Source organism: Terrapene carolina, unplaced genomic scaffold, assembly GCF_002925995.2.
Source record: "Terrapene carolina triunguis isolate 2854851 unplaced genomic scaffold, T_m_triunguis-2.0 Scaffold113, whole genome shotgun sequence".
NCBI lineage: Eukaryota > Metazoa > Chordata > Testudines > Emydidae > Terrapene > Terrapene triunguis.
In genome coordinates this window covers 10,478,730-10,495,077 of record NW_020664464.1, presented here as the reverse complement: position 1 = coordinate 10,495,077, position 16,348 = coordinate 10,478,730, and the positions used below count along the sequence as shown (strand labels likewise).

At 43.2% G+C, this 16,348-nt stretch overlaps 1 protein-coding gene across 3 annotated transcripts in view; it reads left to right on the top strand.

Annotated features, from left to right (window-relative positions):
• PCSK5 (proprotein convertase subtilisin/kexin type 5) overlaps window positions 1–16,348 on the top strand; it is a 296,183-nt gene that overhangs the window by 28,192 nt on the left and 251,643 nt on the right. For all 3 annotated transcript variants that reach the window (XM_026652353.2, XM_029911707.1, XM_026652352.1), the window contains exon 2: window positions 4,003–4,107. In XM_026652353.2, the coding sequence (XP_026508138.1) occupies window positions 4,003–4,107 (105 nt within the window). The remainder of the gene's footprint in view (window positions 1–4,002; window positions 4,108–16,348) is intronic.

The following is a 16,348-nucleotide window of genomic DNA, read 5'->3' as shown; positions in this document are numbered from 1 at the left end:
AAGGATTTGGAGGCTCTAAGGAAATTCCCATTAAGGTAAAGGAGGGTAATAAAATTTATAATACACTACTGCTTTACTATGAGAAGGCACTGGCTCTCACTGAATAGGAATAAAATTCCATTTCCAAGATTTGGGCTTCTTTGATCCCACTAGTATTTATGAACCTAATCTAGTGTTTCTCAAATGCAGCCACCATGGCCGCATGTGGCCACCAGGGGCTTTTCTTGCGGCCACAGCCTCCTGGGTGATGGGGGGGGAGGGGAAGGGAAGGAAGCAGTGGCCCCTCCCTCAGGGCCTCTAGCAGGAGTTGAGCCTTGCCCCCTCTGGAGACACACACACCGGAGGAGCAAGCAGCCAGTTCCCCACCTTCCCAGGGGTGGTGGGGTCAGGCTTCAGCCCTGGGGTGGCAGGCAGCACGCTCCAGCTGCAGGGCTTCGGGTTCTATCTCCAGACGCTGGGGTCTGTCTCTGTGCTCAGGGCTTCAGGGTCTGTCCCCCAGCCACACAGCGGTGGGCTGCAGTCCCGGCCCCTGGCCATGTGGCAGTGGGCTCTGGCCCCGGGCTAACCCCCTTCTCCCATCACCCCAGGCCCCCATCCATTCCTCCTATCACCCCAGCCCCGCTGCCTCCCTACCCACCTCACCATTCAGGACTTAATTTGTATCCTGTCATGCCCGGGTTGAGTAAGTCTGCTGTGAAAAGTGATATTTGTATTTCACAGCAGATTAAGGTTATGTCTACATTAGCTCTTTTGTCAGTCAGGGGTGTGAACAAAATACCCCCCGACCGACAAAAGTTTCACAGACAGAAGTGCCGGTGTGGACAGCAGTATGTCAGCGGCAGATACTCTCCCACCAGCATAGCCACTGCCACTCATTAGGGATGGGTTAATTATGCCTACAGGAGAGCTCTCTCCTGTTGACATGGAGCGGCTACATGGGAGACCTTACAGCAGCGCTGCCATGCTGCTGTAAGGTCTGAAGTGTAGACATAGCCTCAGTAGCTATCTGGGAGGCTGTGAAAAGTGGTATTAACAAACAAATATCACTTTTCACAGCAGCAGACTTACTAGCCAGAAAGTCTTTTAAAAACGCAACCAAAAAAGCAACAGAAAAAACAACAAAAAAGACCAGAACGTGCAAAGCACCTTATTTGTGTTTCTAGTCTGTTTAGGTCCAGTAAAGAATAGAAACAGCTGTCCATTATTTTTATTATTGAGTCTGCAAAGATAAAACCCTACATAAATAAATTCCTATGATTTGGATATGTCTATGTGCATATTTATTTGTTTTTCCTAAAGTTAATTAAGTATTTTAGGAAAAATTGTCAGTGCGGGCAGCAGCAAGAGTTGGTGGCCGCACTCTGAGGCCACCAAAAATTTTGTTTTGAGAACCCCTGACCTAAGCTATGGATTTCTGACAACTGAAGTTATAATTATTTGAAAAGTGATGGTGCTTGGAAGACATGGGCCCAGCCTCACAGCACTTACCTCTAGGGCACGGGTGGCCAACCTGTGGCTCCAGAGCCACATGAGGCTCTTCAGAAGTTAATATGCGGCTCCTTGTATAGGCACTGACTCCGGGGTTAGAGTTACACACGCCAACTTTCCAATGTGCTGGGGGTGCTCACTGCTCAACCCCTGGCTCTGCCATAGGCCCTGCCCCCACTCCACTCCTTCCCACCCCCTCCCCTGAGCCTGCCGTGCCCTCACTCCTCCCCCTCCCGCCCAGAGCCTTCTGTACACCACAACAGCTGATGGGGAGGGAAGGGAAGGCGCTGATTGACAGGGCTGCTGGTGGGCGGGAGGTGCTGGGAGCGGGGCGGTGGGGAGCTGATGGGGGGGCTACTGATGTATTTTTTTTGCAATGTACATTGGTAAATTCTGGCTCCTTCTCAGGCTCAGGTTGGCCATCCCTGCTGTAAGGGCTCAGTTGTGCCTCATTAGCGCAAGCCTATCCTGGGAAGGATTCAGAGGCAGTATACACAATGCCTGGGGAGCACCCCAGCACACAAGGAGAGCAGCCTCACTGCTTCCCCATTTCCAGTGGATGCAGCACGTGCTTCCCTCTATGATCAGTCAACCCTGCTGGTTGATGTGTATGTGTTGGGGAAGATGTCCTCATCTCCACCTCACCTCTTTACGAGTGGCCAGTACTGCTAACTCAGGGGAATTCAAGGAGTACAGTTGTTGCCAGGCCTCCGCTCTCTTGACCCACACAGTGGTTAGCCACAGCCTATCGCTAAACAGACAAATGCAATGCAGACACATAGAGCACTGGGTAATCTGAAAATGTATGTGGCATAAAACAGTCCAGGTTTTCTCCCTGTCCCTTCCCCTCTCCTTCTCCCCCAAATAAATATGACAGATTCTGTGTGTGCAGTTCTGTGCAATGGTGAAATATAGACCTACTTGCTTTGTGACTGCATTGTGTGTGTGTGTGTGTATAAACAAGGAGTTACAGTAGAGGCTCATTAATCCACACTAATGAGAGGGAGGCCATAGAAGATTAAAGTTGTGTTTAGTGTTGTGGTTTAGTGAATATGCAAAAAATGCAATTAAAGCAACAAACAAACAAGAAATCCCCAGGCTCCTGCATCAAACAAACATACAGCAGAACCTCATAAATCTTCATAAATGGCCCGAGACCTTGCACAAACTGGTAAAGTTTGAATGCTGCCAATGCTGGGGTGAGGACTAGATCTGGCATCACTGATTAGTTTAAAGCACCCTAGCCTTGTTTCTGGCATTGCGAGCATCAGGACAGGGGCTAGGAGATGATGAAGTGTTCTGCATTGTCCTGTAGGCAGCACAAAGCCAGAGACATTAGTCTTCATGAATCCTAAAAACAGATCCTTGGAGCCCTATTGTGTTTTCCTGCCAGTTCTCCTAGAACCTTAGAGGTTGAACTCTTGAGTTATTTCCTGTATACTTGTCTTTATTAGGGGCTATTAATTCAAAACACAGAATCCATGAGGTTAGATAACTATTCTTCCATAATCTTTTGTGATTTCATTCAGACTTGTTTTCAAAACTAAGCCAAATTTGCTTTCTAACGTCATTTGAGTGTTTACAATTTTAATAAATATTGTTAAAAATAAACAAACAAACAAAAAAGAGAGAGAGAGAGAGAGATCTGAACGCTGTTCATTCAAATAAAGGATCTTTCTATAAGATTTACAACTATTATGGCATTTTTTTGACGGCCAAATTTTAAAATGCTTAGGAGAAGCATTTTCCATCGGGTCAAAGATGTTGGGTGTGTGTGGATGTGTGTAAGTAATGTCTTAAAAGTCTGGCTATCCATTATAAAACAGGTGTTAATGATTTAAAATTTATTACAAAGATTGGTGCTGGGTAAAACTAACAACATTGCCAGACTATACTGAAGTGGTGGATACAAAGTAATTTGAATTCTGTTATTTAGAAGTTGCCCATTTTGACTTCTCATAACTTGAATAAGCACTTCTAGTAATTGATTAAGAGTTCTGACGTTACTCCTCCCTTTCCCCCCAAAATCATATATTTATATTCCTTGTGAATGGTAAGAGGCTTAGGACTTTTTTGGGGTAAGTTAATGACATAAATAACCTATCCTGCATTTTATAGTACATTTCCTTGAGCAAACTAGATGGAATGCTTTTTAATAACCATATAGCTATTTGATGATTTTTATACTTGCCACGTGAAGACAGTTTGGATATAGATTGGTATAGAATTACTTAAAATGCTGCATATAAATTAAACATTAAAAAAGGTAGATACAGACAAGCTAAGCAGCTCAATTATAATAGTTGGTTTTGCAGTTGCTGCCTCAAGGACACTCCATCCATTTCATATCATATGTCCTTCTTTTGAAAGATGATCACTGGGGTTCAAGTAACATTTCAGCACAGCAGGAAATTGCATAATTTATAGTCCTTTAAAAAATGAAAAACAGAAAACTGCTTTTCATAAATTAAATCTCTCTCTTTCTCTTTCTCCCCTGTCTCTTCCTCCCAACAGATTGGAGCACTGAAGGATTATTACCACTTCTATCATAGTAAAACAATTAAAAGATCAGTTCTCTCAAGTAGAGGTACCCACAGCTTCATTTCAATGGAACCAAAGGTAAGAAAATCCAGCTAGGCAAGCATCTGAGACAAAAGCTTCTGCATTTTTAATTTGAAATGTCATACCAGGAAACATTTGCCTGGATGGCAGCTAACATTACAAGAGCTGATATACTATCTGTTCACCAAGGTACATTAAGATGAAACAAAGACAAATACCATATTATTAACTGATGTGCTATCCTCAGAACATAATGTCCAGTGTTGTTCTTGGGGGAGATGTACTGTAAGAATTTTGTTAATGTACTAATCTTTATGTCATGCCTCGCTAGTTTAAACTCCCAAGAATAACCTTAACAGGCTGCTGTTTTCTTGTCAGCTGCCTTTGCGAATGAAAATGTGCAAAGTAGGATGATATCTCCATGGTTTGGTGGTATTTTTTGGCTTTTTATGGTCATTTAGTGCAGTAGGGGAATTAAGATTTGCACACTCTTTTCCATGTTCCTTTTAATTAATCCTTATGCCTTATTTTATATTAAAGGACCTTTTTTTATTTGAAATGTGGCATCTCACCCTACATCACATATTTAGTCTTAGTAAATTTTAGATGTTGGGTAACTGAGGGCATTGGGTAATACTGGACAGTCTGTTATAGCATTGCATAATATTTTATCTTATAATTGTGGCTGAGAAAGCATTTTTATTGCAAGCCCCTAATTTCAGTTGTTTTGTAACTTCTCCCCCAAACAACCTTAGATTTGGAATTTCTTATGTGTTTCCTCAACCAAGAAACGCATGTTTTTGAAAAGTTTGAGGAAAAATCATTAAGCTTTTTTATTTTATTCAAGTGCGAAAAAAACCTTAGTGTTTTTCAAGAGTTAAGAAATTTTCAGCTACTTTTTTTAGCACTTGGATTATATAAACATGGCATGTTGATCCCCCTTATTGAGAAATTTGTGCTTTACTAACCTTGAAAAAAAGTTAAGTATAAAAATGATCAACAAATAAAAGCAGAATGCTGCATATGAGAGATAAATGTCACACAATGACAGTGAGTGGTGAATCCTGCCTTCCTAGTGGTGTGAAAGGCTATCTAGGAAGCATAAGTTGGGTAGTTTTGCTGTGCATTGAGGCAAGAACAGGATGTGGGGCATCTACAAAGGAGGTTCTCACACAGTGTATGGCTAAACTGTCTTCTCTAAGGACTCCATCAACTTTACTGTTCAGGTTGTTTCAGTGATAAACATGGAGAGGGTCAAGGGCAAGGCTGGAGAGTCCAGGAATACTCAGATTCACTGAACAAATACCAAGTGCTCCCCAACCCTGCATAGGCGGTAGCGCAAATGGAGTGGAAGCCATTTGCATCTTTTAGCAACTGCCCCAGCACATGTGAGTCTTCTGTGGGCACAGAGCTAGTGTAGTTGACTTTGTAGCACAAACACTCTGGCTATATCCAGCTGCTGAATGGTCCCTTGTGGATCACTAGCAACATTCCTAGATTAGAGCAGCCTTGAGTGAAGTATGGGGAAGGGCTAAGGCAGAGCTGAGCAAAGAATCAGGGAGACATAACCAGTTCCCTGATGGCCCCTTGCTGCGCCAAGTAGATTTTGGCCACATGAGAGAATCTGCCCCATCAAAAACTACTAATGTACACTTGATTGGTAATCATAACTATGAATTTCTTGATTTTATTTTTTTAAATTATATTACTGTAGCACCCGAAAGCTCCAATCAGGGTTGAGGTCCCATTATGGAATACACTGGACAAACAATGAAGACACATACTTTGTGATGATGTTTTAGATTCTAAGAGGAGTTTAGGTGAATACTAGGGTTTGTGGACTTTCCAAACTGTTTAAAAGTAGCTTCCTTATAACTTAAAATCCTCTTCCAAGTGACAAAATAACACACATACTTAATTATACATTTGATTTGAAAACGGTGACATGATTTTAGTACACAAAATGGATGTAAAACTGCATATGTGCCACTCAGGATAGGCCCAGCCCTGAAAGCGGCCATTCTTCCTCTTTCTATGGGTATTTTGACTTCAGGATTGGACTACAAAATTTTTAAAAATAAAATAAAGATAAAATACTTGGCCCAATTTTAAAGGGGCATTTACTCAACCCCCAGCTTGGTGCTCGGAATTAATTGCAAATAAATCCCACACGTTAGTTGGCTAAGTACCTGATTTGTGCTAATTCTATAGCATGACCTCCACTTAGTGGGAATTCAGGAAGTTAATAGTAGTATTTTTGTAGTCTGGTATTTCTAAACTACCTGTGTACATAGTGTTGTCGTTGACTATGTGAACACAAAGGGCCAGATTCCTAGCTGGCATAACTTGGTGTAGCTTTATTGATTTCAATGGAACTATGACACTTTATGCCAGCTGATGTGTGAGTCTCTCTTTCTAGATATTTATGAATGTGGTTATTAATGTCTTAGAAACATATTATCTGATTCAGATTAGGAAGAAACTTCCCTTATGGTCAAGTTATCCCTTCAATTCCTTTGAACTCAATGGAGCTGGCCCATTTCCACTAGCCAAGAATCTGGGTCCAGACAATTCATTAATACTGCGCTGTTTGATTTTCCTGTAAGTTGTTCTAACTCTATTATAGTTTGTTCCCAGTTATTTCAGATACACTTGCAGGAACTTTCTTCGGCCTTTGTTTACACCCTGCATAAATTATTAATAGGACGCATATTTTTTAAAATGGCATCTGCGGTTTTATGGGCAGTTACCACAATTGCTTACACAAGTCAGAGAAATGTGTGGACAAAAGGCTAATTTTGCATCTAACTAATTAATTAGTTAAATGTACATGCTGGCTTTGAAGATCTACGGTTTGGGGTTCTCTTTCTCATTTAAACTAAGGCTACTTTACACCATTCTGGAAGTGTAAAAAGGCCTTAATAGAGTACACATTTTGAAAATTTGGCCCAATGTTTACCTGAATCCTACTCTATCTTTAAATGAGTGTGTAAACCATATTCAGTATAGTAGAATGTTGTCTGTATATTGAGAAATATATTCATTAGTGTCTGCAGTGAGCCCTTTGCTCCTCAGCTCAAGAATGTACAGTGGCACCACCAAGAGAGGATATCAACTAGATACTTTTAGAAGAGGAGTGGTGAAAGTGAGCACCTGTGGTCACATGTAGACCTCCAGCACTCTTCATATAACTTAGCACACTGCTCTGCAGAGTGGAGAGGTTCACACATAGCTTTCTTCAAAGCAGCACTGCTAGAGTGCGGTTTACTGAGCATGTCATCACCTGTTATATAATAATAAATGGAGATATATGTATCTCATAGAACTGGAAGGGACCCTGAAAGGTTATTGAGTCCAGCTCCCTGCCTTCAATAGCAGGACCAAGTACTGATTTTACCCCAGATCCTTAAGTGGCCCCCTCAAGGATTGAGCTCACAACCCTGGGTTTAGCAGGCCAATGTGCAAACCACTGAGCTATCCCTCCCCCCGTTGCAGCTTGCTGTAAAAATTGATAGAAAGATAGGCAGGAGAGAGGCCTAGACCCAAAGCAGGGATCAGTATCATGCACCAAATTAAAGTATTGCCCCAAGTCTATAGTGGACAGGCAAATGTCGAGACAGAACAAAACTCCCTGGCCTTTCTAACGAGCTCCACTCCCACCAACTAACTCTTGCAGGTTTCACTGTAACCCCCTCCTCAGCAGTTATGGGCTCCTCTGTCATTCCTACACAGACTGCTTTGAAGAGTCCTTTTGGGAATGTTAGTGCGTATGTATGGGGGTGAAGAGTGATCAGAGTCAATCCATGACTAGTGAAGGGTATGGGGAGCTGCAGAGGGTGTTGGGGAGCCTCTCTGTGCTCCCTTCTGTGCCAACCTGACTTTCCTTTAGAATCAGGTTGGTGCAGAATTCCCCTATTGAGGAATGAAGCAGGTAAGGCATCCCTCAGTATTTGCCCCAGGACTAGTGTGCCAACAGAAGGGGATGCTAACGGGAAGGAGAACTGAAAAATGAGTGCGATCTCTGGCCATGTCTACACTACCATGCTACAGCCACGCTGCTGAAACCCTGTAGTGGTGATGCAGATTACATCAATGGACGGAGTTTTTCCACTCCACTTCCCCGAGCGATGATAGCTAGATCCACAAAAGCATTCTTCTGTTGACCGAGCTGTGTCTACATTGGGGGTTAGGTTGACCTAACTATAATGCTAGGGTGTGTGGATTTCTGACATCCCTGAGCACTGACGCTAGGTCAACCTAAGTTTTACATGTAGACCTGGCCTCAGTTACACTAGTATCAAACAGGTGTAAGTAAGATCAGAATTGAGCTCTTCTTGCACCAATGAGATTACAGTTTAAAGTAGATGTCAGTAATGAAGCCCACACAGGAAATTAACCACACTTCACAATAACACACATATATGAAATACACAAGTCTGTATGCAATGAGTGAATTCGTTTTTGGTTATTTTTTAAAAAAATAAACAAAGGGCCAGCATTGAAAGGCACAGAAAATCAGGATCATGGCCTATAATGTGTAACATGCCCTGAAAGTATCTGAAAAATCAAGATAGCATACATGACTGCTGTGTAAGGCTCTGTAGTACAATATTTAACAAAAGAGCTACACTAAAAATCATGTTTGCTAAATAATCTTCCATTAAGAATCTCATATCTGTGCCTTAATTTCAAATGATGTAAATACAAGCTAAAGTGTGTCCAGTTTTGCCCATCAAGTCCCCAATGCCCTGCGTGACAAGAGAGATGGAGATTTGAAAAATGAAATGTTGCTCAGAACAATGCTGTTTAAGTATGAAATTAATAATTCAAGTACCATGTTTTAACTCCATCTGTGAAATTGTCAGTTTACAGATGACGAAGGCATTTACAGTACTAGTGTTTGTGGGCATGTTTTTTAGTCTAGAATCATCTCACCTTTTGATTTTGTTAAACTCCTTTTATATAGTAGTAGTTCGGTTTAATCCATATTAGAATTTTTTCATACTCTGAAAGATGAAAGTGTTTGAGGCCTAGCCCTTCTTCTATTGAAATCAATAGCAAAGCTTGGATTGACTTCAGTGAAGATAGGATTTGGCTCATGTTGCTGACATTTCACACCGTCACGACCACCTGTTCAGTTCCATTGGTGGCAGCAACATTGGGAGCGCTATTGTATGACATTTAACTTTATTAAGAGCAGATCTATGTGACCTGGTGCTTAAAATGCCACTTTTTGTCAGCACCATGTCTGCACTGGTTCTGCTACCAGAGCAGAACTGGTGGTAACAACAGTGACAACTCTTAGCCAAAATGTCTTAGGCCTGGTCTACACTAACACCCCAATTCGATCTAAGGTACGCAACTTCAGCTACGTGAATAACGTAGCTGAAGTCGACATACCTTAGTTCGAATTTACCGCGGTTCAGACGCGGTCCACACGCGGCAGGCAGGCTCCCCCGTCGACTCCGCGGTACTCCTCTCGCTGAGGTGGAGTACCGCAGTCGACGGCGAGCACTTCCTGGTTCGAATTATCGCGTCCAGACCAGACGCGATAAATCGAACCCGGAAGTTCGATTGCCAGCCGTCGAACTACCGCGGTAGTGTAGACAAGCCCTTAGTGTAGACAAGATCTATATGTGCAGAGCTATCCTCTAGGACAGAGGTTCTCAAACTGGGGGTCGGGACCCCTCAGGGGGTTGCGAGGTTATTACATGGGGGGTCACGAGCTGTTAGTCTCCACCCCGAACACTGCTTTGCCTCCAGCATTTATAATAGTGTTAAATATATTAAAAAGTGTTTTTAATTTATAGGGAGGTCTCACTCAGAGGCTTCCTATGTGAAAGGGGTCACCAGTGCAAAAGTTTGAGCACTAGTGCTCTAGGAGGATCACACAGTGTGACAAAGGCTGGACAGCTGTAAGAGAGTGGTGGAAGGCAGGTATACTAGCCATAGAATGATAAAGACTGTTTCCCCTATAAGCTGAAAATGGGTTACCTCCAGTCAATTAGGGACACCCGAGTCCAATTAAGGGCTGCCTGAGACCTTGAAAAACTTTTCCTCCCATGAGAGATGGGGAGGAGAGACCAGGTGCTGCAGGGCTAGTGGCAGCAGGGAGAAAGGCTTCTCCAGGGTGGATGGCTGCTCTTCTCTGTACAGGGGATGCTATATAAGAGATTGCCTATTTAGGAAAAGGACTGGCACCCCAGGAACAATAACAAGGCCACCACCATTTGGGTGAGACTAGGGAAAGGTATTCCCCTTTGTTTTGTGTTGGAACTGGTTTCTTTTTTGTTTTGTTTTGTTTGGCAGAGGGGCACTCCTGAGGCTTGCCTGGAAAATATTGGGAAATAAACCCCCAATGGGAGAATAAACACCGACCAGGGTGGGACTGACTTACTCCAGCCCCCCACCATCAGAGAGGGAAGCACTGAGCCTGCCGAGATGGAGGAGATGCCTTGCCACAACCCTGTTCTTAACTCTGGCAAGATACCAGGGTGGAAGTTTGTGAGAGGGTAAAGGAAGGAGGAACAGTAGCAGCCACAAATAAATCATCATGTTGCTATGTAGCAGTGTTTGTACCAGTTCAAACTAACAAATAAACAATAAATTAGGCTGACATGGGGGTTTAGCTAGCTGAAAGGCTGGGAAAAAGGATGGATTTCACCACAAGATTATGGTTTTGCTTTGGCAAGGATTTCGGCGAAGAAGTTGATTCCTTCTGATTCCTTGGGAATCTTGCCAGAAGGAAGAGAGAATGTACTAATCGCTTCTTGATCAGCATGCTTGTTATACATATAGAGGAGGGTTGGGGGGTTTCCCAATAAAACATGGGATGGTCAGGAAGATGTTCAATTATTTTTGGGTTTAATATGCCAGGAGTGAAGTTATAGGTTGAATTAAAGGGCGGGGGGAGGAGAGGAGAACACCCAACCCTGCCAATTAGTAAATTAGCATATCACACAGTGAAGGGTCAGCATGAGAATTTCATTATGGGGCTAAAGCCCCAGTCTTTTTAAAAGCGGTGGTTTGGACTTTCAGCTTAGAGCAATTTTGGAGAGGAGTTGTTATGGGAAAGTTTGTGTTTAGCATTGACAATGCTAAGTGTAAGTTGTTAAATGTCATTAGTGAACAAAAAGATTTTGTTAGCCAAACAGAATGACAAAGCTGTTCAACCATGAGGCCAGGTGATATCTGTGTGTGTAGCCATAAGCATATGAGCACTCAAAAGACAAAGAATCAATACTAGTGGGTAAATAATGGCTACTGTCCTGTTATTTTCCAAATTTAAAGCTTGATCAGTGAGTTGAAAAGTTGAAATATTATCCTCATGGACGCTGCATTTCATTGAGTCTCAAACTTAAATAATATATAATATATATGGAGATATACCTATCTCATAGAGCTGGAAGGGACCCTGAAAGGTCATTGAGTCCAGCCCGCTGCCTTCATAGGTGGACCAATTTTGCCCCAGATCCCTAAGTGGCCCCCTCAAGGATTGAGCTCACAACCCTGGGTTTAGCAGCAGGTCAATGCTCAAACCACTGAGCTATCCCTCCCCTCTTGTACCAATCATGCTTCCTCCTTAACCTTAGTCAGGATCAAGAGGCAATCTTGCTATTACTACCCTGGCTAAAAGATCCTGCTGCTGGGTGAAATTAGATCATGAATTGGTTACTGACTTACAGTGTACAAGAGAGCATAGAAAGATTTCATGTTCATACCTGCCTCCTGAGTATTCAACAGTTTGATATGGACAAACTAATACATAATACTTGTTACAAGTTAGATTCTATTATAATTACTGTTGTTATAAACAAGGTGTTAGGATGTTATAAAGTGTGTGCAAGAAGGGTTTTTTCCCCTTTGTTTTAGTTTGTGAGTGAAATTGGTGCTTATGAAAAGTGACTGATCTTCACACTAGTTTAAACCAGGTTCTTCATTCACCCAGCTTTGCCATTGCAGCTCAATCCTGATCTTCAAACCTCCCTATGAGTCCTGGGCCCCTCAAGCAGAAACTAGCAATGATGGTGTGATTTTGTGTTGTGAATGAATGGGGTCTGTATGAGACCACCATATGCACTTTTACTTGTGACCCAGTATGGGCTAGACTGTAATCTTCCAATCTGCCCAGAGTGAGGGCAAAGCATAGTTGCACCATCCAGAGCAGGAACTGAATTGTGAGTCACGACCCTTGTCCTGGAACAACTTTCTTCCGGCTCTGCACCAGCTTAGTTGTGCCTATCAATGTGTTGGAGAGGGTGAAGTGAACACACTTTGTCCCTGCCTGCACATTCTCTTTCCACTTGATGGGACAGGGACTAATGGCCCAGAGGCAGCTGCTATTCCCCTCACAGAAACCCGTGGATAGCCTGTGTAATGGAGTAGGGCAACTCACAATTGAACCCTCTGGGATTGGAACCTGAAGCACTCCAAAGGTGACAGGCTAGTGCTATTGCATCATCTAACCCTTGAATGCAAATATATTTTGAATTATCAGTGATACGTCCTTTGTTCCAAGAGTATGGGCCAAATTACAATATCAATGGGGTAACTAGGGCCGGCGCTTCCATTTAGGCGACCTAGGCGGTCGCCTAAGACACCAGGATTTGGGGGGGCAGCATTTTGCCACCCTCGGCGGCAATTCGGCGCGGGGGGTCCTTCCGCACTCCGAGTTTTCGGCGGCAATTCTGTGGCAGGTCCTTCACTCGCTCCGGGACCCGCAGCCGAATTGCCCCGAAGACCGGGAGCGCGGAAGGACCCCCCCCACCACAAAATTGACGACGACGACCGGGAGCGCGGAAGGACCCCTGCCTAGGGTGCCAAAAACCCTGGCGCCGCTCCTGGGGGTAACGTAGCTATTTTTCATCAATAAAATTTTAATGCATAAATGGCAATTCCTATTTGTTTATCTGTATTGCATAGACATCTTTAACAAAGTTAATCATAATGTTAACTGGACTGTGGTTTATTAATAAAAATAAATACTTTGTTAATATCTAATTCCACTACATTCAGAAAAATCCTCATTTTTTTCTATTAATGCAAACAAGCAAAGAAACACAACCTCAGAAATAATCACTAGAGCTACCCGATGAAATTATTTTTTTGATGTTTCCTGCTAAAATGTGGAGCTCAGTCAGCCCGCCCTGCCACACCTGTAAGAGTTGTTAGACTTGGTGGTAGGAGCTTAAAAAGAGAAAACAAAACACAGCACAGCTGGTGGCAGACCAGAGGGGACAAAACTCCAGTCCTCAGCTTCTGGGGAAAGGGATGGCTAAAGGCAGGAATGCTTCACACAGCCACTGCCCAAGAGCCTTTCCCTGAAGGAAGGGAGGGCCTGATGCTGATTCACCTTCGATGGGACCAGGTTAGCGTGTGAGCCTTGTTGGGACCACAGCTTAACAGAAGCATTCTGAAGGATGAGAACCTTAGTGCACTTGTGGGACAATTCATTTGTGTTACTTTATTTTCATGTTCATTGAGAACCCCAGAAGGGGCAGACTGTCATGGGCTCAGTTGGATGGTGGAGCCTCTTACAACTGGTCTGGCATGGTGGAAAACCTGGACATAGGAGTGCGGAGTGCTATGGCTGCAGGGGCCTGACTCAGGTCTGGTGGGGAAGGAACCCAGAGACACTGACACAGAGGTTGTTTGCCCTCCCCTCCTTAATTACCTGGACCTTAGAAAGCAACATTGTATTTCAGAAAATTCCAGTTATCTATTTGCCATGTAATTTTTAGATCTCCTTTGCAATTACAATCTCATTGATAATCGTTAGGCAAAAAAATGGAGATTAGTCTGAAGGTTTTAACTGGCTCACTTTGTAGTTAGTGTAACAAATGGCTTGGGAAATGGAGACAGGTATTCAGTAGGATTGCCTTCTCTTGCTATTTCTTCACAGCGTTTTTTTTTAAGCTTGCTATGATACTGGCTGCAAGGATGGAGGATCACTTGATGGCAAGGTTGGCTAGAGACACTGCCCTGCACTATGGGGTGGAAAAAGTAATTATAGCCCCTTGTCCATTTTATCCGGTTATCACAGCATCTTGGAAACCCAAGGTCTGAACAACTGGCAGGTATCACATTCCAGCAAGTAGCCGAGTTGCTGAAGCAGCTGAAGGCTGATTAAGTTCTTTGGGCTTTATGATGAATGAGAATTATGACAGCTTTTTGGGGGATCTTCAGGAGGCTGGTGATATGGTCGACTGTGACTGTTGAGATCAGAACATTTAAAAACATCTAGGTCATATACGGGTCTCTGTAGGATCATGGCGGGAGTTTGACATAAGTAGGTGTTCTTGAAAATCATCATTAGGCACCTCATTACTTTTGAAAATCTGGCTTTCTCTGACCTTGGGGGAGAATTCTCCCAGTGACTCTGCATCAAATGTGCCAGTGTACAGGAAAACTGATGTTGTTTCTAACTGCAAGCCAGTAGTCAAACCCACCTGGAATCTAGAAATAAAGCTGTTTTCTGTCTGGTTCCTGGATGACCGTCATCAGTGAGAAGGATCTGCAGCTGGGATTTTTTTTAAATTCTTTGAAAAGAATCCAGCTCATCTCCCAACAGGAGTCAAAACTCTTAGTTCTGTCACTAAAGACAGACAATACGACTAAGTCTATGTCTGCACTGTGTTGCACTGTGGACTACAGAGGTGTGAATTGCAAAATGCACCAAAATGTTCCACTTTAACTGCCCTGTGTGGACACTCCTGGTGCAAACAAAAAGGTACCTAGATTGCGTTAACACAGTCCTGTTTGACAGAGGACTATGTTAATGTGTATTAGCAGGTACCTTCTAGTTTACACCAGCAACTTCCACATGGGGCAGTTAGAGTGCAGCACTTGTAGTCCACACAGTATAGACAAGCCCTGCGTATGCTCAATTTGCTCACCTCGTGAGTGAAGAGGCTCACATTTTACAGTCACTTTTTTTTTTTTTTAAACATACCTGCAATTTAAGGCTGGCTGGTACCAATAAGCGCACATTGAACATTATATACTAAGGCCCTGTCTACATTAAGGCAATTTGCATCAGTGTAACTACATCAATGGCACAAACCACTGTGGTAGATGCACTGCACTGATATAAAGTGGGGTTTACAATTAACGGTTCATGCTTAATGAGTGTACACTTAAAAAATCCTGCAGCCTTGTACAGCTCAGCTCTCTAGATGTGAACACTCAGAGTTGACAGAATTGTATAGTGTGCATTGGCAGCAGCCCAAAAGGGGAAAGTGTTATTTTCATTCTCACAGAACTTAATAAACTGCTGAAGGGTTTTGTGCAAACTTTTAACAACAATTAAAAATCACTCTTAGGTAGAAACCATGTATGGGAAATTTCAGCCCCAAAGATAAATATTTCATAATGCTAACAATAAATGTGTAAAAGGAAAGGGTTATAAAGGAAACTGTTTGGTGACCTTAACTTTGTGGATGCTCCCAGGTATTAATAACATTTGAATTACTTTACAGTTCACGTAACACACTACAAGTTCTTGCAGGGAAGCACAATAAGTTACGTGAATTGTTACAAAAAGGGCAGCTGAATGATGTAAGAAGTTAGGGAGAAACAATGCTTTTCAATGTCCTCAGAGTGGCTCTGAATAATCATTCTTTGCTCTAATAGCTCAACAAGAAACACAGCAGCACTGGCTTCTGCAGTAGTCTCCATGTGATGCTACGAGTCTTTACTCCATTTACATTGCCAGCAATGGAAATATAGAAGATTGCTGTTAGAGCTGCTGGGGTGGGTATTATTTCAGAATGATCTAGAAATGGAGGAAGTGGAGTGATCCTGGTTTTGAACTGGGGAAAGGGATGACAATCTGGAAAAAGCTGATCCTGCAGGGTCAAGTGCCAGAATATCAGCCAGCACTAGGGTTGCCACCTTTCTAATTGATGGCAACCGGCCTTTGAGGCACTGCCCCCTTTTCCACCTCTTCCCCCCAAAGCCCTGTTAATGTCACTCACTCCTCTCTCCCCAGTCCTCCCATCACTTCCTTGATCATCTCCACCTCTCTCCCCCTGCCCAACTGGGCTCCTGCTCTGATGCTGGGGCCAGAGCTGTTACAGCCTGACAAGGAGCCTGACTGTGGGGCAGAGGGAGGTGCCAGGTCATTAACACTTTTGGTATCCGGTCAGTACATCTGACTAGGTCCCCTTTTTCGACTGGACTTTCCGGTTGAAAATCAGACACGTGGCAACCCTAGCCCAGCACATAGAGAGAGAGAAAACATTTTGGAAAGGAGCATCTCAGAGCAGACTATCTAGGAATGTGACAGAACACCTCTTAC